The 23,912-nt window shown below is 40.6% G+C and overlaps 1 protein-coding gene across 6 annotated transcripts in view; it reads right to left on the reverse strand.

Annotated features, from left to right (window-relative positions):
- The window catches only part of ATP6V0A1 (ATPase H+ transporting V0 subunit a1), a 63,332-nt gene that overhangs the window by 3,588 nt on the left and 35,832 nt on the right, over positions 1-23,912 (reverse strand). For 3 of the 6 annotated variants that reach the window (XM_069067668.1, XM_069067665.1, XM_069067666.1), the window contains exons 11-21: positions 23,226-23,376; positions 22,101-22,240; positions 21,597-21,748; positions 20,811-20,901; positions 16,926-17,044; positions 16,188-16,404; positions 14,728-14,835; positions 10,777-10,884; positions 9,688-9,705; positions 6,268-6,385; positions 5,743-5,914 (exon numbers count right to left, since the gene is read on the reverse strand). In XM_069067668.1, coding sequence (XP_068923769.1) covers positions 5,743-5,914; positions 6,268-6,385; positions 9,688-9,705; positions 10,777-10,884; positions 14,728-14,835; positions 16,188-16,404; positions 16,926-17,044; positions 20,811-20,901; positions 21,597-21,748; positions 22,101-22,240; positions 23,226-23,376 — 1,394 coding nt within the window. Of the gene's footprint in view, positions 1-5,742; positions 5,915-6,267; positions 6,386-9,687; positions 9,706-10,776; positions 10,885-13,838; positions 13,914-14,727; positions 14,836-16,187; positions 16,405-16,925; positions 17,045-20,810; positions 20,902-21,596; positions 21,749-22,100; positions 22,241-23,225; positions 23,377-23,912 lie in introns of all 6 variants that reach the window. The other 3 variants (XM_069067669.1, XM_069067667.1, XM_069067670.1) reach the window with 2 other exon arrangements.

Genomic DNA, 23,912 nt, shown 5'->3' on the forward strand with positions numbered 1-23,912 from the left:
GAGAGAGAGAGAGAGAGAGAGAGAGAGAGAGAGAGGAGAGAGAGAGACAGGCATGTGCAGCTTCTAAGGAATATTTTCCATCTGGGAATTTAAGACCCAGGGGTTCAGGAACCCATAAGTTGGGGAATAACACTGAGGAGATGAATTCCTTTATAGGAGCTGATCTCAGACCCTATCAGACACAGGGGTTCCTTTTCTCCATCATCCTCCAACCCTAACTGAGGGATTCCTCCACTGAAATCCCAGAAAAGCTATGAGAAAACAAGGGTGGGTGAAGAGATGGAGGTAGGCTTTTCCTTGGTTGTACTTTCTTTGTACTCTATGAGGCCACTGGGGTTGCTGAGCTCCTAGGTCAGGCCTCATGGGTAGAAGAGTAGAATTTTCCACCTGAGAGAATGTGTTGCCTTCCCCCCACATTCCACAAAGGCTCTGCCAGGGTCCCAGATACTCCTAGGAAGTCATAGAGTTTTACTATAAGCAGCTTGGACTGAGTTCCTCTTCACTTGATTAGGCATTGAACTAGTCATATCACTGCCCTTGGGGCCAAACACTGCTTCAGGAGGTGCTACTATCCCCAGTGAACTAACATAAACTGACTTAATCAATACAAATATTTCTAAAGCTGTAATACATGAGTGAAGCAAGGGCTTGGCTGTAAGATGTCTTCCTTTCCCCCCATCCTGGTACCGCATGCCACCCTCCATAGACCTTCATGCTGTTGCTTCACCTACATAGCAGGGTAATATCTTTCATTTTGGAGTCAGAAAAGATAAAGAATAGGATAATAAATTGGAGATTGCAGCTTAAGGGGAAAAGGGGCAGAAGCTAAAAGGTCTGGACTACATATAAAGTATTATATATACACAGTGGTGAGAGAAGATAGACAAGTAGTCCTACTGGAAGTACGGAAGGACCCCGCTCCTCAACCCCCAACCCCCATCCTGAACACAAGCTGCTCCAGGCCAGCTTGGAGTCAGCTGTCAGTCATCTTCCAATATCAGGAGAAAAGCAGGCTGGACACCCAGTTTACATTTATGTATTAGTGATTCACTGGGGTTACACAGTTTGGAATAAAAGGCGCTCCCAGACCAAGGAACTAATTCTGGCATCAGGAAGCTGGAAGAATATTTCCCTTAGCCCCAAAATGATAATGAGGATCTTAAAGGGAACCAACTGGGCCTGGAGCCAACCTGACTTCACCTCCCTGCCCCACCACCCTGTTCTCCATAGCACAGAGCTGGAAAGCTCTCTCTTTCTCCTGTGAGGGAAACGTGTGCTTCCTGAGAAAGAACAAACACAAAGTCCTCTGGGACTGGGTGGGGTAAGGCCATAGCTTGCTGCCTAGTCAGTTTTTCCACCAGCTAGGGACATGCTGCAAATTGTTCTGTGGGGGCCCACTCTGACCACTCCTACCCCTCTAAATTTCTACCAGGAATTCTTTTTTTTTCTTTTTTTAAAGCAATTGGGGTTAAGTAACTTGCTCAAGTTTACATTGCCGGTTATTTCTGGGTGTTGTGCTAAGTATCTGAGCCTGGATTCGATCCTCAGGTCATCCCGACTCTGGGGCCGGTGCTCTTACTCGCTGAGCCACTGGCTGCCCCTCTACCAGAAATTCTGCATGTAGTTGCAGGAGGACCTGAGGAAGTTCAACATGTCTCTCTGTAGATTCTTACCAGGCTTCAGCCCTGGGTGTATATCAATATATGTGACTCAGAAGACCCAAATGCACTCACACTCAGAGATCATGTCTGGGATAGCACAGGAAATAGCATGTTCTTGAGCAGGGGCCTCTAGTTCTGGTAAGTCCTCCAGTATTGTACTACTCTCTCTGGGTGTGTAACATGGGTTATCTGGGTTCATGACCCATATGTTCAGAAAATATCCTTCCCAGGCTAAGCTTCAATATAATTTCCTTCTTCTTAACCCTATTCCACCCCCAACATCATGTTGGGAAACTGTTCCCACACCTATTCAACAGTCTCTTGGAGCCCAAGGGCCATCAATGGCTTATAATAAATTAGTCTCAAATTATTCCTCTTACCCATCAACCAGAGGATGTATGGGAGGAATAAGAGAGATGGAAGGAGAAAAAGAAGGAGAAAGAAATGCCTGAGATGAGGAGGGCTATATATAATGACCTTTCTGGAAAAAAAAAAAACAACTTGTCAGTTTAAGTCTCAGTACTCCTGTTTCTGAATCATTTTTCAGTTTTCTCTAATGAGACACTATCTTTACAAGAAAGAATTATTTTGAATTTTTGTTAATAAGGTCACATCATTCCAAATGTCTGCTAAGAGATGTGATAGCAGGCGTGGAAGGCAAGAAGGAAGGAGAAAGGTAAAAGTACAAACTGTAGTTCAAGGGGAAGGAGTATTCATGAAATAGGAGAACCGATGACTCTCAGAAATAGTCCCTTGAGCGTCTCAGATACTGTTCCACACCAGTGCTGGCTCCTATTGCCAAACACAGGCCTTCCCTCAGTGCACAACCTTCAGATTCCTGGCTCCCACCCCTCAGACCACAAACTTCACACGACAGGGAATCAAAAGTTATGCTTTTTCCTGCTGTCACTGACAGGCCCAGAAATTGCATAATAGGGTAATCCTGTGAGTGAAAACCAGGATACACGATCTGAACTGCAAGTGGTACAAACCCTACCCTGGAGGATGTCAGGGAACACAGCAGGAATATCTCTATAGCTGTACCCAGCTGAAGTAGCTGTTCTTTGGCCCTTCCAAGATGGCCACAAGTCAGAATTCTTCCAGCAACCCTGTCTCAACTTGGGAGATCCTAGGAATACCATGAAGTTACTGAAACACATCCAAGCTGGGGGAGTGGGGGAAGGGGCACAGGACCCACAACAACATTCTTGTGGAGTGGATAGGAAGGGGATTCTCCAACCCAGCCAATGGAAACTTCCTGGAGATGGTACTAAATGACTGGGAAAAATGAGAGAAGGGACAATAACTGGATTCTTAAGAAATGTTGCAAAGCGAAGTTTTTGGTTTGGCTTTCCTCTTCCCCTTATGTATCAGCTAGTACTTCTGAAAGGTATTTGCACTAGGATAGGCAAGGTAGATAGTCTCTTGGGGAAGGAACACATAGAGAAAGAACAACAAAGAAAGAGTGCCTCTGAGGGCCTGAGTTCAAATTTCAGTCACTTACTAGCTTGTTCAACATGGTTCAACCATGAACCTCTCTGGGTCTTAGTTTCCTCAACTGTAAAAGGAGGTCGTTGGAGCAGACAACCTTTCTGACCCTTCCCATCTCTAATCTAGGAACCTATAACCTGGATTTGAGTCCTGCCTTTCTCACTAGCTCTGTGATCATGGGCAAGTCTTTTTACCCTGATGATCTCTGTCCAGAGCTAGCTGGTAAACTATCATAGACTATATAATTGTGAATTATTAAAAAGATCATAAATATACATCTTTAATATCAGAAAATTCTGCTCATCATATCAGGTAGGGGTTTATGTTGTGATAAATCAAGCCATGTTGGTTACAACACTTCCAAGGGACAGAAACAGATAGAGGGTGCAATTTTCACACTGAGCCTGGAGGTCACAAAATACCATGCCCTGTCTTTGACTAATGGGATCTGTTTTCTCAATAAATTGAAAATACTTGGTTCTATCTATTAGGGCTTGCAACTTCTCTCAGGCTTGTTCATAAGAGAAAACTTGAAATCAAGTCCCTTAGCCGAGCATAGAACAGGCACAATCCTTCTGGCCAGGAGAGTCAACTACCATCTAAAACTCCACTCTACCTAGAATCAGTTCTAACATACTAAAACAAAAGTAAGAATAATAATGATACTAAAGCCAATAAGTGTGCACAAAGGAACTCTTCTTTCTCCTGGCTTCACCAGGCAGAGGCTCACTGCTCTCTCTCCTGGCCCTGTGATGACTGAAGCAAAGGAAGCAGCCAGAAATTTAAGATAGAACATGAAGAGAAGAGATGATTGCTCCTTGAGTCCAGGAGGCAAAAGAGACAGTGGAATGAATAGGAAGGGAAGGAAGCCAGGGAGGGTGAGAAAATGTGATTCATGCTGCTGTGAGTCACCACATGCTGGTTACTCAGATGTTCCTTTTACATCAAGTGCCTAAGGAAGTATGATGGGGAAAAGAGCTGATAAGCCAAGAATGGGGTGATGTGCCTTTAAAAAATAATTTGCTACTCTTAACACTGTAGTTTTATTCCAAATGGAAGAGTGTGGGATGGCAACTAGGGGAGAGGTAGGGGAATGAGGGAGGAGAGAGGAAAAAAATGAAGCCAAAGCAGCAAAGGGTGGGAGTGTTGTAGAAACAGCAGACCAAACTTTCTTAAAGGAATGAGCTGGCAAAACAAATCACAGCAAGCTTCACATCTCACACTTCACTCTTCACTCTCACATCAGACAAATAAATAGCTGAATATAGCACAACAGCTTCAGCTAGGGCCAAACCAGATTAAAGCAAAGATAAGAGGTTAACACACCTACCAAGAAGGGAAAAGGTGTCAGGCTAAGATTGTAAATTTTACTTCAAATACAGAAATAGCCAGAGCCCTCTGGGGAGAGTCAGAACTCAGATTGGGGGCCCTATGGAATGGTAGTGTCAGAAGAGACCTTAGAGGCCACAATCTCATTTCAAATAGTAGAAAGCTGTGGCCCAGGGAAGGAAAATGACAGGTCTAATTAGGGTCACCCAAAGTGTGGCAGAGATGAGACTAGTTCTCCTGACTCATGACTTTGAACCAGCACACACAGGAGCTCCCATGCTCTGGCAGAAGTTGGACCATTCCACCAAACAGTATTCTTTTTGCTACACAAAGGAGGAAGGGCTAGGCTAGCCAGATCTACCAAGAGTCAAAGTGCTACAAGCTTGATTCTACAAAAACAAAACAAAACACAAAACCACCCTTTCTTCCTAAAACCATATTAAAGCACACATACCAAGCCAAGCTGCAGAGACCAAGTGAGGGCCTAGTTTCTGATGGCCATTTCTATGTTTCCTCTTAATTTAACTCGGAGCTTCTCCTTGCAAAGGCAAGTTCTTATATTTACAGAAGAATATATTAACAGATCTATAGGTGGAAACCTAGAGAGCCAATTACTTGTGAAACACCTGAAAAATCATTTATACTATGGCCTGCATTTCCTTAGGATGACAATAGCAAACACTTTTTTTTGTTTTTTTTCTTTTTGGAGGGGGGAAGGTAGGGCAATATGGGTTAAGTAACTTGCCCAAGGTCACATGGCTAGTTTTTGTGTTAAGTGTCTGAGGTCGGATTTGAACTCAGGTCCTCCTGACTCCAGGGCCAGTGCACCACCTAGCCACCCCAACAATAGCAAACACTCGAGCAAGAATCAGGCAAAATTCTTTCAAGTGAGAATTTTATGCGGTACTGGAAAAACACAAAGACAAGAATGGGCAATATGATAATCTCCACCAAGGAAATTTCACTGGGCTAATGGAAGGCTGAGATGCTTTTCCAAAGTAGGCTCAGGATTTTTTTGGGTAGTTTTCCTGCCAAGCATTTCTAAATAATCTATGAAGAGGTAAAAGTCAGTTCCCCAGGACAGAACAAAATTCCACCCTGAAGGAAGGAGAAAAATGCTTAAAATTTCCAAAGGGAACAGGTATATGACCTGGGAGGTCAGAAGGCTTTCCTCCCTCAAGGAGCCTTGGATTTTCATCTCAATGGTATCAACAATAATGGGGTTTTCCCCACCTTATCTGCAACCTCCCCAGCCTCTTACCAGTGCAGCCTTAGTGCATGGAGGAAGGCAGAAAGGCCCTCCATCACCAGGAGGATGGCAACAGTCAGCGTGGCAAATCCTGCAAAGATGAAGAACAGGCCCAAACCTCCTGCTAAACTCTCCACCTTCAGACCAATATGGATCACCATGGTCCAGAGAACCTCAGATAGCTCTGGAAAAGGAGGGAAAGAGTGAACTGTCAGTGATCAAGGGGCTCACTGAGAGGTAAAGGCCTAGTTCCCTTGCTTAGGGCTCTATATTTTACCCTGACAGGCTTTCCACTCTCCTAGTGCCCATGGACTTGGGGACATATCAACACTGCAAAACTGTGCTGAAAACAGGTGTTGCTAACTTATCCCTGCATTTTGCTTCAGATCCATTTTTTTCTTTGCCCAAAGCCTCAAGAGTCCTAAGGCTTTTATAACCAATCTATTGGGAAATTATACTTATAATACCCCTCTAGGGTTCTGCCCAGGAATCAGGGTTGGCCAGTAGCATCTCATCATAGGAGAACAGTATACTCACGTGCATGAGCAAGGCTGAGGGCCCAGAGCCGAAGGTAGGAGGCTGTGTTAGAGATGCAGCCCAGGCAGTATTCAATGGTGTGGATGGCTTGATGCACCATGGTGTCACCAAAGTCAAACTGTTGTGGGGAAAGGAAGCAGAAAGAATTTATGAGACCATACACTGCATCAAGGAGCAGCACGCAATTAGAGGAGTCCTTGGCAATGTGACCTGAGCAAAGTCACTAAATCTTGGCTGCAGTTCTCATAGCTGGACACTCACCTCTGGAGCAGATATGAGCATGTAATGTTAAGCCTAGCTCTTAATTTCCATTATGGTTTCCCTTAGAAGCTACCTGGATTAACCTAGTTTGTCTTTCAAACTTAATCTGAGTCTTAATCTTTCAACACTATAGTAATTATATTTTTTATCCTAACAGAATATAAGTATGAAGGCAAGAACTGTATTGGCTTTGAGTTTTTATTCCAAGCACAGGACTCTGCTCTGGGGATGCTCAATAAATAAAACTCTGTTGACAGACACCTTTTTCCCAGATATTTCATGCCACAGAGATTCCAGAAAAGGAACCCGAAACCTTTGTCTGATGCACTGATGTTTACTGCTTTACCTTTAACATGCCATCAGGAGACTGACTGTTTCTGTACTTAGATGACTAATCCTAGGCTGCTTCTGCTCAGGGGAGAGAAGGAAAAAAACCTAAGTTGTGAGAGAGAGCCCTGCATCTACTCCAGGGCAAGGCAACCTCTCCTCTCTTTGTGATCTTTGAAAGAACACAGAGAATTTATTTTGCAAAATTTTATCTGGGTACTCAGTTTAGGCCAAACATGACACTCCCTTTTACCACCCCCCCTTCCACTGTCATTTTTTCCCCCGTCAGTTTCCTTGCAATCAACCAGAGTCATTTTCAAAACAATGGGAGGGGGTCAGGGACTCAGAAGTTGACTCTGGACTGTTCCCAGAGAGGTCATAAGGCTGAGCTCTGAGTGAAAGCATATAATGGCTTCCAGAAGACCAGAAGCACTCATCACTCACTTCCTACTAGCACAGGTGGAGTGACAAAGTAGTCCTGTAAAGAACCACTACTCTACCCTCCTAGAACAACCACTTTCCCCCAGACCAAGAGACTGGGAGAGAAAACTTCCCGTAACTCACAGGTTAAAATTTCACAAACACTCAGATCAGCACCACTGGGCAAGGCAGGACCACATAGGCCTCCAAGAGAGCGCTTACCATTTCCCCCACCCCTTGATCAAAGTCAGAGCCTCGTTTAGAGTTTGGGGAAAAGTGCAGCCTATTTTCTATTGCAGTTTATTTCTTTCAATGTGAGTGTGACCCCACCCCAAGGGGCACCAGACATACATGTGGGAAGACATGTGAGGTCTGCCCATGCATATGGGGCTGGTTCAGTCAGTTAACTGTGAAGGCAAAAGCAATCCTGTTATGTCCCCAAGAGGACAGGCCCTGTCCAGACAGATCCTAGGACAAAGTTCATCTAACAAAGCATGCTTTACTTTGGCCTTGGGCTACATCATTCTGGCATGTTTCTGAGCCTTTCCCCAGGATAGTTTTCTTAAGTCTTTTTAGCTACCTCCGAACAAACCAACAAACAAAAACCCTAACAGCTCCAATGAATGGTGAGGAACTCAAAACAGTTTTCTAGCTCCCCCAAAACCACAACAGAAGGGAATCATATCCCAGCTTTGTGGAGTTCAGTATTTTTAAATAGACTCACTGGTTAAGGTTTCCTCTGCCTTGGTCCTTTAGGAACTGCCTCTTCTATTACAATCACATTGGAAAGGGAGGAGGAAGTAACTAATATTGGCTTTTCTATGGAAGATTAAACAGGCCATGCAGTGTGCTATACCTTCAAATATTTCTTTAGACAGTCAATTGTTCACATCTATTCCTAAAACACATAATTGCTATAAATATTCCCAATGACCAGGGAATACTGAACAGTGCCAAACAGTATAACTGGGTTTTTACCGAAGTGAAATAGGGGAAACTCAGGCAGAAGTAGAATATTTTTTTCTTGTCTTAGCCAGATAATTGTCTCAATTATCTGGATTTGGTTCTAGAGACCCAACTCATGGGTGCTTAATAAGTATTAAATGTTATAAGTATTTAACCATCTCAAGGAAGCTGGCCCTGTATATAAGCCAGGAGGTTAAAGATTTTGTAAAATGTAACTGGTGGTCTTCCTGAGATGGTAAATTCTAATGTAACAGTAACAAATGAAGAAATGTATACATGGAATTTTTATGCTTTTAGTGACTAAGGAAGTTACAGCCCAATTAGGAAGAAGGGCAGAAAATGGGACTCAAGTTGCTGGTGTTACATGGGAAAGGGTGGACAACACACACACACACACTCCCACATAGATCAGCTATGAAATATCCATAGAAGATTGACCAAGATGTGACACAAAGACTGCTTGATGCTAGAAATAAGACCATGCAGTCTTCAGGAAGAGAAAATACTTTTCCTGGTCTTACTCCTGCTTCACTTCCCACTCAGGGAAAACTGGGAAGTAAAAATGAGGGAAAGAGGGAATACAAAGTTTTTGGACTTTGCTATTTTAAGGAGAACATCTGGGGAAAAGGCAAATGTTCGAAGAACTTTGAGGTCCTTAAAACACAAACACACACACAAACTTTTTCTTCATCATTAAAGTGAATGTTAAGTTATATTGCCCCTCTAATCCATAGGCTACTTGAGAATTTTGCCAATTTTCTCTTCCCTCTAACACAAAAATCTGAGTATATTTGGTATATAGTATATAGTGGGCCCCTCTTCTATGAAGAATGTGTTTACAGGAGATGTGGAGTCAGACAATCTGAGGGGAGAAGACTCCTCTCAAAAGTTTTCCTCCTTCAGCTTGTATCACAGAGGGCAAAGCTGAACTCCAGGCTGAGTGAGATTCAGGAACATAAATTATGAGCAGATTGGGATTTTACCAAGCTGATGAGAGCAGAAAAAGGCTGGCTGTATCTAAGATCTGGGGGAAATGGTAGAAATGGCTTACAAGCGCTTGGTGGCAAGGAGGAAACACAATTATTCCTAGTGGCATTGGAATTGCAACATCACAAGAGAGAAAGACAGAAGTCAATGTGATTTAGCCCCCAAGGCAATAGTCTCAAGAATGCCAACACAGACATCACTTGCAGTTTTTTTTCAAAAGCCATTCTCAGTTGACCTGTAGAGGTATTGGATCAGCAAAGTCAAAGGAAACAGAAAGACAGAGGTGAATGATGTGAGATGCAGTTAATGTAGATGAGCTAACTGTTAAGAACACATTTTATGAAGTGTTAGACATGGCCATGAGATGCAGGCTGCAAGGATATATGTATGCGGCATGATCACAAGGATGGGAAGAGAAGCTCCAGATAAACATGAATGCAAAGCCAGGTTTAGTCTTACCACTTCATCCTCGGTAGGCTTGAAAACATAAATTTACACTTAGTGTGAGGCCATACCAAACACACAATTACAAGAATTGAGCACATGGTTAATGAATCTTCTCTTAGTTAGACAAACAATGCTAAATGCTGTTAATGTACTAGAGGCCTCTCCTCAGTATAAACAGATTTTTGAAACAATAAAGAGATTTTTTTTAAATGAGCTTTGACCCTTCCAAAAAAAATTTTTTTTTAAATCCAACACTCAGATATATCATGAAAGTGGCTGAGTAGGATAAAAACCCGAGATTCAGCCAGATGCTGATTAGACTCTCATCACTTATCAACTTTAAAAGGACAATAAAAATAGATGAGCCATTGTCATTAACAATTCTGATGCATTTTACTGTCAGGTGTTTGGAGAGTGGTGGACTGACAATGACTATGTAGGTAGTTCCTAGCCTAACCAAATGAATTTTTAGTTTTTCTACGGGAAGGAGGAAAATCACTTCCACAAAAGCTTGCAGCCAGAGTATCTGAAGTAAGAACACTGATGCCAGGACGAAGGTTGCAGAGACTAGTCTAAAAAGAATGCCACCATTTTCTGAGCAGATGGTCTTTTTTTTTTTCCAAATGTAAAAGGAACAGGATCATCAAAGTCAACAGGAACAGTATAAAATAGAGTAATAGCTTTGATTTTACTGATACCAAATAATTTGGACACTCCTTGGGATGGCAGAGGCAGGAAGAAATGCATGGTCCTTGGACCAGTAGCAGCGTGTGCTCCTAGCATCGAGAGCTCAGGAGCTGGGCCACACTCTACTTTCAGTGTAGAAAGCAACAGGGCTTGCATGGAGTAGACCATCAGTAACATGCAGCCTCAAGAAGCTGGACATCAGGACCCAGACTGCCAGAGGCTCTTGTAAGGAGCACTTGGTATCTGGTGCAGCAGCCCATTAGGAAATGTTATGGAACTCTAAGAGTTCAGAAGCCAGGCTGAATTTGGGAGAAGACCAAGAGAGAATAAGGCCTCTTAAGTGTCCAAAGTGGAGGAAGAAAAATCTCACACCACTGTCTTGCTGGTCCTAAAGGCCAAGATTCATGATCTTACCTCGTCTGCGTCCTCTGAATGGGTGGAGAGTTGGTCATGCTGAATAATCTCAGCATCCTCCTCAGTCGGTCCGTTGCCCACCCTGATCCCACCAAAGTTGTGAGTTCCCTACACAGATGAACAGAAAGAGTAGAATTTCCTGGACTTTAATGTGACATTCATCGAGTGGGGAGAGGGTGATGGTTAGTTCATACAAACCTCAGAAAAGCATCACATTCTTACAACACACACAAAAAAATCCCACTTTTTTTTTAAAAAGCAAAGTGAAAATACAGAATATTTAACAACCCCCACCCCCATCTCCAACCCAACCTAAATTTATAGCTCCATCCTGTTCTTGAAGAAATGTGTAATTCTGCCTGCTGCATCTGAAAAAAACAAACCTCATCATAATCAATACCCAACAAGAAACCTGCTTGAATAAAATGCTTAATATAAACAGATCCGAGTCACAAATTAACCTTCAAGGAGTCAAGCTTTTGTAGCACTGAAGATGATATTTCATACAAATTAGGTGGGCTAAGCAACAAGTAACTATCAGTCTGATAAACTTCTGGCAGGTATATATTAAAGCCCTACTGTTCTTTCAGAGATATATATATATATATGTATGTATATATATACACATATATATATATGTGTGTGTATATATATATAAAATTGTTCTCTGCTAATGGACACACCAGAGCAAAAAAAAGTCAAGAGAAAAAGTCAGCCCCTATCAGGGAAGAAGACGTGCTCATTACACACAGAACTTTGGCTAGGAGGATATACAGTAGCTAAAAATAAATAAATAAAAACTCTTCCTTAAATGGAGGATTCTAGAGAGGTTAGAACAGCTCCTTTTATAGGCATTTGGTCAGATCGTAAGCTCCTCCACATACAACAACAGCACAAAAATATCTCTAAGCTAGCAATTCTTAAATCGATTTGATTAAAAAACACTCAGGTTTAGAGAGGTAGGAGATGACCCCTAAGGACAGCAAAGCAAGGGTAGAATTAGAATTATGCCTAACTATGGGCCCCCAACATTCAGCCTCAATCTGTTGTAAAGTTAAAGAGGCTGAGTTTGACTGTTCTTCCAGCAAACCTTTCCAGCTCTTGTACACATAGGACAGTTCAGAAGGGCCAAACAAGAGAAGGGCTATTCTTCTGTTCAGCAGTCACGTCAGCTACACTAACCATAATGCTGGCAAGCTGGGCTACTTCTCCTCAGATTCCCTCTCTGGACTACACCTTTCAGAATGTAGCTCAGAGCACAGCCTGCTGACCAGGATTTACAGTACTCCTCAGCTCTGGTACTGTTCCAGGATCTAGGATGTGCTACTGAAAAGGTACACATCCTAGAAGATGGCAGTGGAACAGCGGTGAAGGGAGAAAATGTGATTTCATCTGGCATACAACTTTAGTTTCTGACTGGGGCAGAAGGTTGTGGGATAGAAGCAGTGGGGGAGAAGAACACGTGGGAAAGGTGGGGTTCATTAAAGTGGAATGCAGATTGTGAAGGTTTCCATGAACCATCAGACAAAGCAGAATCAAGACAGATGGGACATCCCAGAACAGACACTGACTGGCCTCTTTAGAACAGAGGGGAAAAAACACTGAGAGAGTATGGGGGACACACACACAACTGGTAAATACAAAATAACTTGTTACATAAAAGATACAACAAAGATAAAACATAACAAAATCATGTTAGCGTTTGGATCTGCAGCCCAAATGTTTTCTTAACCTAGGGTTCCTAATGTATTAAACTATTATAGTCCCAAAGACCTTTTGCTTTCCTCCTGGAATGGATGTTTTGGCAAAAGCTTTTGTTAAGAAAAGTCAATCAGTAAAAAGGCTTCCAGACCCAGAGGTAAAACAACATAGTAGAAAGTCACAGAAGAGGAGGCCAGACTAAAGGCATCAAGATCAAGATATTCTCACAAGTTAACCTTAACATTATTAAGAAAAGTAGGAAGAAGAGTTTACAGAATGAACAGACATGTCAAGGCAATGTGCCTTACATTTTCTACTTTTAGGGAATCTATATGCTGCATCAGTCACTTGCTATGTAGCAGGCACTGTTCAGCATTGCTGTAGCATCAGCATTAAAATGACCCCTAGTTTAAATAATCAGTACCTTTTTAGCTTAGTGCTTAGTAGAAACTTAAATGTGATCAGAAACACCTGATGTAAATAACATCAAGGATATAAACATTTCCTTTTCTTTTAAGGGTGTTTGATATTACTGGTGTACTGAAGTATGTTTATGAGTCATTTTTTGCTCTATATGTAATAAATATAGGTGTGTACATATATTGCTTTCCTAGAACACACCATGTTAATTAGGAAATTGTCACAGGACAAGATCCTATTAAAAATTTTGTTATGAACAAATATTTAACATTTTTATTTCAAATAACTAATGCTGAATAGCTAGGCAGTTGTAGAGAGAGGGAGGGATTAAGACAGACAGCAAAATGATTTATTTTACCAGATATACAGTACACACAAAATGGCACGTGTAATAGTAGAAATCTCATAGGAAAGGCTGGGGATATAAGGACTCCCCAAATTTTCACAAAGTAGAAGAAGCATATAAAACCCTCCTCTGGAGAGAATCTATTATCATCACTTGAAGTAGCAAATGACTCAACATCACTGAAGTATATAGAAAGGGTAAATTCAGAAGTCACATAGATAAGCTTGCCTAGAGGTTGAAAATTCCTTATTATATAACAAAATACAGGACCATGAAAGTGAGTTAACCCACTGCTGTTATCTTGATTTAGGATCATGGGGCTATATCTGGAATACAACTAGATTCATAGAAGTTACTTTCCTTTCATCCTGGCATATGAACTTAGCATGTCATAATTATACTGATGGCATCAGAATTTGTTTTCAAGAAGTAGAAATCTCTTCTGCCACGGCCCCAATAAGCAACCAGGACATACTTCCCAAGAGCCATACATGCCCCACGCCCTCAGTATAGTTATTCTGCATTCTGGTACATGACTAGGAAACTCTTTAAAAATACACAAAAGTGATTGTTGGTTGGTTTCCAATCCACTCACTGTTGCAGCCGCTGCTGCCTCTAGTCCCTGCTCGTTCTGGGTTGGACTGACTGGGGCCTCCACAGGCTGCCCTTCCTGATAGTGAATGGAAGAGAAAGGAGGAGGAAAGAAAAAAAAGGGGGGGAGAGGGATAGATTGGTGGTGGTAAGGGAGTGATGGGAGACGAATGGAGGGTACATGAGAAGATGAAAGATGGTCAGAGAAGGGAGAGGGAGTGTCTTGTAACTGCACAGCTCTGCAACAGGGCAAAACAATCCAAAAGCTGTTTGAGAGTCATGCAATAAAAGCATTCCTGTTTTCCCAGGCAGCATCCTGAGTTAAACATCGTTATATAGCCAGAAATGAAAAACAATCAGATGTATATTAGCAATAAGTATACAAAAGTATGTATGCTGCTTTAAAAATAAAAAAAAAATCAGCTCTGCTTCAAATAAAACCTTTTTCCCGGATGTTTTGGTCAGTGAAAGTATTACTGACTCATTTTAACAGACAGTGGTGCCTCAGCATTAGCCCTGTGGTTTCCCAGGCAAACCACAAAACTAAATTCACCCATTCACCATGCCTATAGCCCCACTCTGGCTGATGCTTTTAGTTTTCATTGGCCACAGGCTGATAAGAGTAAATATAAAACAAAGACTTTGGGGGGGGGAGGGGAAGAGAAATGGAGGGAAGATCTGATTTCTCTATTCGAGCCATTTAAAGCTGAATATAAAGCACTGAGAGGCAAACACATATGCTGTTGTTTTACAAGATTATTAGACATATCAGAACACGTTATATATAAGGCATTCTAGGCAATATCATTGAATATAATTAAATTGTTCAGTTGCTGATCTTAAAAGACAAAAGCCTACTAGCTTTGAGAAGTACATTAAAATCAGCCACCTACCAAATGCTTCCTTCTTAAATATTGATGGCGAAGGATCAGTGGCTTAAACAGCAGCATCCATGGAACACACAGCATTGCAATCACCACCAAAAAGCACTGAACTCCTTGCTGCAGGAAAAAGGAAGAGGAACAAAACACCCTACATATAAATCCATAAAATCAAACACACAAAGTTTCTAATCACAACTCAAATGTTCTCTAAGACAAATGCTATGTTTTCTCATAGATCCATAGACAACATAGTCCAATCTATTCAAACAACTGGAAGTTTTCAGTCAGTGTTCAGGCCTTTCCTTAGGAAAACTTCAAACAAGCCCTGCGCTCTTCAGCATCTGGAGCCACCTGGACCTTCACAAACTCAACAGAGTGTCTGGATCTAGATCTGAATCAACAATTCAAACCCAAACAGGAGGCACTAACAATGAGAGGGCAGCAGCTAGGTGGCACCATATGCAGAGTACCAGGCCTGTAGTTATCAAGACTCATCTTCCCAAGTTCAAAGCCAGCCTCAGACACTTACTAGCTGTGTAACCCTGGGCAAGTCACTTAACCCTGTTTGCCTCAGTTTCCCCATCTGCAAAATGAGCTGGAGAAGGAAACACAAACCACTCCAGCATCTCTGCCAAGAAAACCCCAAATGGGGTCACAAAGAGTTGGACACGACTGAAACGAATGAACAACAATCACTAAGAACAGTCAAGGACCCCAAGTCAAAATCACAGAAATTCTAGGAGCATCAGACTTCCACAAGCAGCCTAAAGGTCAGGCCCACAAACCATGAAATGTTCACAAGACTTTCAAACTGTGCAGCAATTTGAGTTTCAGTACATTACAGTTATCCTAGGAAGATAACTACTCTGAGGGGCTACTCTGAAATGCCCCCAAAACTTAATTCTTATTATCTTTTTAAAAAAATCAATTACAGTGGACAACTGTACTACTGCTACAACATGTTTTTTCCACTACACTTTGATTTTTCACTTGAAATAGCCAGTATCCTTTTCCATAGTGAAAGAATTAATTTTTGCAAAGTACAAGGTACAGTCTCTAACTGGAAGATAGAAGAAGAGGGAAAAGAAAGAGAAGGGAATAAGCATTTATATAATAAGCACCTACTATATGCTAAGCACTTTTACTAAGATTATCTCATTTACAAATATTATCTCAACCCTGTGAAATAGGTGGTGTTATTAGCCCCATTTTTCAGTTGAGGGAACTGTTGCAAACAGAGGTTAAGTGACTTGTGCAGGTCACATAACCAGTAAGTGTCTGAAGTAGGAGTTGAAATCAGATATTTCTGACTCCAGGTCTAGCATTTTATCCACTGTATCACCGAGTCCCGTAGCTCTGAGTGAATGACAACTAATACACAGACGCCTATGTCTAAAACACCAGATCTTCTACTTATTGAATAACAGAGTATGTCAGAGTGACCTAGATGCATTCTTGTGATGACCCACCTGCCCAGAATAAAGCATCTTATTACTGGAGTCCGAGTAAGAGAAAAGGAACATGTTTATAAAATGGATCAGAAGGCTTGGTGCATCCTTAGAAGTATGAGCATCATAGGCTGTCCATTTATAAAAAATGAGGATAACCAAGTAGCCAAACAACGAGGTCATGAAGATAATTTCAGGAATAAACTCAAGGTAGATATTCAGAGGCTTCTTGAAGTAACTGCAAGAGGAAAGACAAAGGATATAGAACTGAACAGGTTATCTCAAGGCAGTGTTACCTTTCTCTGGACAAAAGTACCTATGAGCTATATAACCCTTGTTCTTCCCCAGTTTTGTCTTCACTACTATTAAGAAGCAACAGAAAGAAACTTTAGTATCATAAGAACATTCCAGAATCAAACATTAGCCCCACTCTCAAGGAATTCTAAATTATGCTCCTCTCCCCACTCCCCCATTCACACCATATAAATGAGAAAGGGACTTGGGAGAGTATACCCCTGGGTTGTAGAAAACAATTATGTGTCAACACAAACCATCTGCATATTACGCAAACTAAAAGACTAATTTTTTTTAAAAAGTACTACAAGCTGTAAATTCTTAGAGGAATGTAGGCTAATCTCATTCTGAAAAATGAAATTAAAGGAATAGGAAATCTGAAGAACAAAGGCCTGGTTAAATACTCCCTGAAATGTTGACATTTTACTAACCAAGTATGCCCCTATATGGGAAACAGTAACTCACGTATGGTTGAGAAGACTGAGAGTAACACCAAATATCATGTGGATTATACCAAGGATGACAGACATTTTCATCTTAAAAGAGTTGAGGAAAGTCAATTTATTGGTAGCAATGTTCCAAATCTGTCATATAAGGCAAAATTAAAAAAAAAAAAAGGTCAGACATTGGGTAAATGCAATACACACATACACCCCTTATGCCTTGACTCATGTCACTCACTAAAAATCTGCAATGGTTTCTTTATGATATACCAATTAAGTTCAAACTTAATCTCAAATACAAGCCTCTTCATGATCTGGCCTTACTTTACCTGTCCAGCTGAATTCTACAATCCAAGGAGATTCCTCTCGACTGTTTATGCCATTTCCTTCATCTGAAATGTCCTATCTACCCTCTTCTGTACCTGGTTAAATTCTATCCATCCACCAAGATCTAAGTCAAAATGCCACCTCCTTATGAAGCCTCTCCAATCACTCCATCCAGAAGTGATCTCTTCCTCCCCTCAACTTATATACTAAACTTAAGTGCCATTCATATAGAGTTAAAGAAAGTTTATTTTTTTATGTTGTATTATATTTTTATTTGAGCATTTCATAATTACATTTTAATATTATTGGACCCATTCAGTAGTTCTGTGGGCTGCTTGCAGCCAGCAGCATCAAGTTTAACACCTCTATTCTAGAATGTTTCCAGGGACTGAAGTCAAACTTTTTGGTTTACACTTTAGACTTCATTCTTTTCCCTCTTTTGAAAATGGGATATTTGCCCTGCTCCAAAACTTCTGTTCTCCACAATCTTCTAAAGATCACTGACAGTTAAACTACTCTGTTTTTTTTTTGAAAGACGTCATCATGGGGGAAACTAGGTGTCACAGTGAACAGAGCATTGGCCCTGAAGTCAAGAGGACCTGAGGAATTAAAGATATTTTTTAAAAAATTGTAGTTATTGGGTACAGATCTCTTTTCCATTAAACCCACTGTAAGTAGGTAGGGCTGTGACTTGCAAATCTTTTTTTTTTTCCCCACAAAGAAAAAACGAAAAGGTAAGATACTCAACAAACATTTACTGAATTAATTAAAACAAACAAAAAATTCTCTCTCTGCAAAAGCACTCTGCTTGATACTAGAAATACAAAGATGAAAAATGATATGATTTCTGTACATGAGAAGCAAAACATCTAGTATGATGGTGAGAAGAGTAAAACAAATGCATAAATAATGTAAATTAAAATATAAATGCCTAAGAAATATAAGAACAGGGGCGGCTAGGTGGCACAGTGAATAGAGCACAGGCCCTGGAGACAGGAGGACCTGAGTTCAAATCCAGCCTCAGACACTTAACACTTACCAGCCCTGTGACCTTGGGCAAGTCACTTAACCCCAACTGCCCATCCAAAAAGCAAAAAAAAGGAAAAAAAAAAGAAAAAAATTATCAGAACAGGATGACAGAAGAGGGACGGAAAGTTCAATTCTAGTTGGGAATGGGCTGTGTGGAGAAGGTGGCAATTAAGTGAAGCTTAAAGGAAGAGAAGAATTTCAAAAAGGCAAAAACATAGGAAAAAAAATCCATTTTAGGGGTAACAATTTGAGTTTCAGTAAGGCTACCCAAAGATTAAGAATGCACCAAGGTAGGCAAGGGCAGGCTAATTCTGACAACAGCAATCTGGTCTGAAGGAGAGGGGTGTATACTAAGACTAAAAAGGTAACTTGGAGCCAGATTGACAAAGGCCTTGTATGTCAGTCAGGCTATGGTATTTGTACTTTTTATCATTCACACAGTGGGAGGCCACTAAAAAGGTTTTTAGCAGAAGAACGTGTTCAGTAACCTTTTCACTAGGAAAATTATTTTGGTAGCTATGTGAAGGACGTATAAAAAGGGAAGAGACTGAAATAGAGGAGATCATTTAGGAAATTGTGATACTAGTGCAGCTGAATGGAGCTAGCGAAAGTCAAACAATTGTGCTGCCTGGAACCACTAATAATTTATGTTTCCAAATTTCAACTGGTTTCTCAATGCAGCAAGGCAGTCCTTTATTCCTCCCTAATTGCTATTCCACTCCATTCATTACTGTTCTAAACCTTTTCCCCTCTATTGAAGGCTCCTACACACCTCCCCGACCCTTCACAGCTGAAGACCTTCCCTTGAACTTTACTGAGAAAATATGGAGTATTTATTAAGAACTTCCTCTTCTCCCCTTCTTACATCTCCCCTCAGATAAAGAGGTAGCACTTGACGATTAAGAAGAGATCACTCTATTTAAATTCTTTATGATGAAAGGTCTTCAAGGACTCATTAAATGATAGTTTCTTTTTAAGACTAAAAAGAAACTCCTTATCTAGCCTTATGATCTGGTAGATCTGGTCATCTTTTACTCACTTCATTCACCAGCCATTTAGTAAGCACTGGTAACACAAAGATGAAAAACTCAACAGTTTCTGAGCTCAAGGAGCCTTTTATTGGGGGGAAATGGCATGGAAAAATAAATACAAAATGTATACCAAGTTCATGCAAAGTAATATTGGGGAGGAAAACATGAGCCACTTTAGACCTAGTAGGGGTTCAGGAGGCAGTCTCAAGGAGAAAGTGGAACCTGGCCTGAACCTTGAAGAAAGCCAAAGAATCCAAGAGACAAAGGTGAGGAAGGAGCATATTCTAGGTACAAGTGACAGTATGTACAATGGCACAAAGGGCAGGAATGGAATGGCAAGTTCACAGAATGGTAAGTGGAAGAATATAGATGGAACAGTGTTGTGGAGAGTAATGTACAATAAATCTGGAAAGGAAGGCTGGAGACAGGCTGTGAAAGAATTTAAATGACAAGCTGAGGAGTTTCTATGTGCTTTCAGAATATTAATTTAACAGATGTGTGAATGATGTGAAGGATGTACTGGAGAACAGAAAAACTAGATGTAGGATGGCCAATGAGGGTGGGTATTACTGTAATAGTCCAAGTGAGAGATAATAAGTGCCCAAACTACAGTAGTTGCCATGTGAGGGGAAAGATGGGAATGAATGCAAAAGATATTATAGAGGCAGAATTATTTGAAAGGTTAAGAATGGAAATACCAAGTTCCTCCAGAAAAGAGGCATTTTCACCCTAATGAAATCAGTTCAAAGAAGACTTAAAACTTAACCATGGCTTAAGAAATTAGTTTTAAGGAGCAGGTAGGTGGCACAATAAATAGAGGACCGGCCCTGGAGTTAGAAGAACCTGAGTTCAAATCTGACCTGAGTTCAAATAAAAAAAAAAAAATAGTTTTAAGACCCAGGCTGTGATTTCAATATCAGTTTTTACTAGTTTACCACTGAGCCACCTCCACTGAAGGGAAGGGATACTACCGTGTTTCCCTGATAATAAGACAATGTCTTATTATTTTTTTTGGAAAGAAAAACACCAGAGGGCTATTTTCAGGGGAGGGCTTATGTTGTCCTGCCTCAGCTCTCCTCTGCGGCACTGCTCTCAATGGCGCCAGCAAGCAAATCACTGGGGAAGAACAGGATGATGCGCTCACTGCTGCAGCTCTGATTGGATGCAGCTCAGAGCGCGGCATGCGTTTCACGGGGGGAGGGGGGGGGACAGTGCATACAGAGGGTACCGTAATGTAGCGTATAGCACAGGGGATCACCTTCACTACAGTAGCAATCTCAATAGGGCTTATTTTCGGGGTAATCTTACACAGTAAGGGGAGGGCTTATTTTCGGGATAGGCCTTATTATTGGGGAAACACGGGTATATTCACTTATGGCTTTGACCACTACCAACTGAACCTCCCTGGAAAAGTTCTAGGTCTCTGAAGATTCCACAATTAAGTTATCTTTATTTTTTCTTAACCAACGCTCAAGAAAAACAGGAAAAGGGACAAACATATAGGAAGAAAGAGTTCTCACCGGATCAATGCCAAAAGGGTAGGGTCCCTCAAATACACCTTTGATGGCAGGGTCTAACTGGAGAACAGGATTCCCTCGAAGTGTTTCTTCCCTAGTGAGTCAGGTTAAAAAAAATCACATTTACTGGTTTGGCTAAGAAAAGAAGACCTGGGCTAGAAACTGGCCTTGCCACAAAAAAACAAACTTTGTTAGAAGAGGGAGAATGGATATGGCTGGGGTGAGAAAGAGAAGAGGCAAACAGCTCAAATGAGCTGAGAGACTGGAAAAAAAAAGAAGATACCTATAATGAATCAAAAATTTCCCAAAGGGCAGAATTTAAAAGTTCTTTTTTTGACATTTTATTACTTTATGAAAAAAGCCGATGTGTTTCTGCTCCCTGACATTTTTGAGTACTATCAAAATAATTCAGTTTGTCACATATAAGAGGACATTGCATCCTTTTTTGAAATAGGAAAACCTTTTTGCCAACTTAGTCACTCTCTAAAGAAACACTAGCTCTGGGTTTTTTTTTGTGGTACTCAGTGATGTCAAACTCAAATAGAAAAGGGGGCACTAACAACATATAAGGATCTCTTGTGGGTCGCATATTGACTTAGAAAACCATGTATTAACATTATCTACATTCTACTGCATTTTTATTTTGCTAAATATTTCCCAATCACATTTTGATCTGGTTTGGGCTGCACTCCGGAGTGCACACTGCCCTAGATCACCACCAGTCTTGAAAAACAAAGCTAAGCATGGGAAAAGAAAGAGCTTTAATCTTTGGCTTCTCTAATAACTTACGTCCAATTAGCGAACATTGGCCTGACACTCCAGGATGACCCAAATATGTTAAGTGCCTTGGAAAAGCAGTCATTGTAGATAAGTCCAGTGTAGATGGAGAACATACCCATAAGAAGAATGATGTACCGGCCATTAAACACAGTGCTAAACATCTGGCATATGGAAAGAAAGCAGAGCACAAGTGTGTATTTACAGGATCTAATCTTGGCACAATGTTTACAAATGTCTCTAAGAATGTAGTATCCCAATCCTCCCATGTTCCATGATTCCTTTTGGGTTAAGCAATTCAAAGGAAAGACCAATGCTAGCCACACGTTTACTTTCTCAAATATCAGTGAGTATGTGAATAGTGTTAATATCAACTTCACTCTTCCTGTTTATTTTCCTGACAAAGTCTATAAGGTAACCAAGAGGGTTATATTACTGATGAAAATTTAAGCAAAAGCTTCCCCTTCCTCACATCTGTGCAACTCTTGGTCTAATGAAAGGGTAACTTAGCTTTACCTCATTCCCATTTTTCTGGGAGAGGATTCGGCTCTCTCGCATCACCATCCAGATAGCAAAGAGGGTCATCAAAATCCCATGGCCAAAATCTCCAAACATGACAGCAAACAGGAAAGGGAAAGTGATGATGGTATAAGGAGCTATACAGGAACCAAAAGACAGAAAGTGAGGGGAAAAGACTTAAGTATAGAAATCAGTAAAAATGTTGATCTGTTGAATCCACCATGATCCTCCCTACATTTTGTTAATAACATAAAAGGCCCCTCTACTTTATGAAGTCTGGAATCAGCTGTCAGACTAGATAGTTACTGGGGAAAAACCTTCCTGGTGGGGTCTACCATCACAAAGTCACAAAGCAGCTTTGACTTTAAATAAATAACATTATTTTATTATTAAATTAAAATAAAATAAATATTCAAATTAATTAATTAAATAACAGCTCAGTTTAACCCCTTCTCTGAATTCAGTGCCACCATTCCTAAGACAGGCATGTTTTTCCCCCTATGGTACAGTTATTATTTTTCAATAAATGATTCTGTTAGGAAGTAAAAGATGTCCCACACCCAGGACAAGGCTCATTCTATTTTCAGACTTGTGATTTAAGAATTTGAGGCTTTGAAAAATTCTTTCTCAAAGTACTACAAGTACATCAAGTTATTTGAACAGTAAGCCACATCTTGCCTAAAATATTATTAGTTGATTTTTTTGCAATCTGATTTGACTTAAAATTTGCTGTCATACCTGAAAAAAAAGGAGAGTCAGTAAGATTATCTTCAAAATATAGAATAATCATAACCAAAAATCAACATTTTACTTGGAGTGGCCTCTGCTGGTGCTTTGCCAAAAAAAGGCTAAGTATTTTACAGCCATGAGGAAACATGTTAACACTTCAATACAATAAGCTGTTCCGACTTCCTTATAAGTCCTTTGTATGAAGTCTAAGGTTTCATACACAAATCTAGGGCTGATAGTAGCTCCATGTGAGCCAAAATGGACAACCGCACCAGTCCAACTGCTAACAGGGATATTATTATTATCAATAGACTTTGTCAGTTTATCCTGACTCCTCAATGGTAAGATTTTTGTCCAGAAATAGGTCTCAAGGAAAAATGTCTAGGATATTACCTGGATTGATCTCCCGGTATGTTCCAACGCCATAAGCATCTACCAAGTTCTGAAAGCCAGATGTAAACTTGTTGGTTTTGTTATAAGTTGGAGGAGTCTGGTTTGTCTGCATCCTGTTCAGAATGGAAGGCACTGTAGAGCCACTGTGCTCCTGCGAAATAGCAGAAAAAATGAGACTAAATGCAAAACTCACAAGGAGAGATTTAAACTAGTTATAAGAAAGAATTTCCTTAAAATAAGTTACTATTATATAAGTTACTATCTAGTACTGACTACTAGAGAAAGCTGTTTCCCTGGGTAACACTCAAGTCTATCTTTTCCATTCTCCACCTGTTACCACATCCTCACCACCTCAAAATTTCTCTGAATCTTCCCTTTCTTTCCTTCATCTCAAAAGGTATTTTTCCTTTCCAAGATTAAATCTTCCACTTTTGCTCTTTCTTCCATTTCTGCTTATTTCTTTTAAGACCTCAATCTATGAATGATTACCTCTCTCTATGGCATTTTCAAGCTCTCCCTCTTCATCTGGTTCTTACCCTCTCTGCTCTCTCCCCCCTGACCATCTGATATATTTGAGCTATTGCACTTTATTTTTCCTTTCACCATCAAATTTCTTAAACGAATAATTTGTATTTGTTGTTTCCACTTCTTCACCACCACTCATTTTTAAACACAGAATCACAGAAT

Source organism: Petaurus breviceps, unplaced genomic scaffold (assembly GCF_028583685.1).
Source record: "Petaurus breviceps papuanus isolate PSGF00001 unplaced genomic scaffold, PetGlider_PUasm1.0 90750, whole genome shotgun sequence".
Taxonomy (NCBI): Eukaryota; Metazoa; Chordata; class Mammalia; order Diprotodontia; family Petauridae; genus Petaurus; species Petaurus breviceps.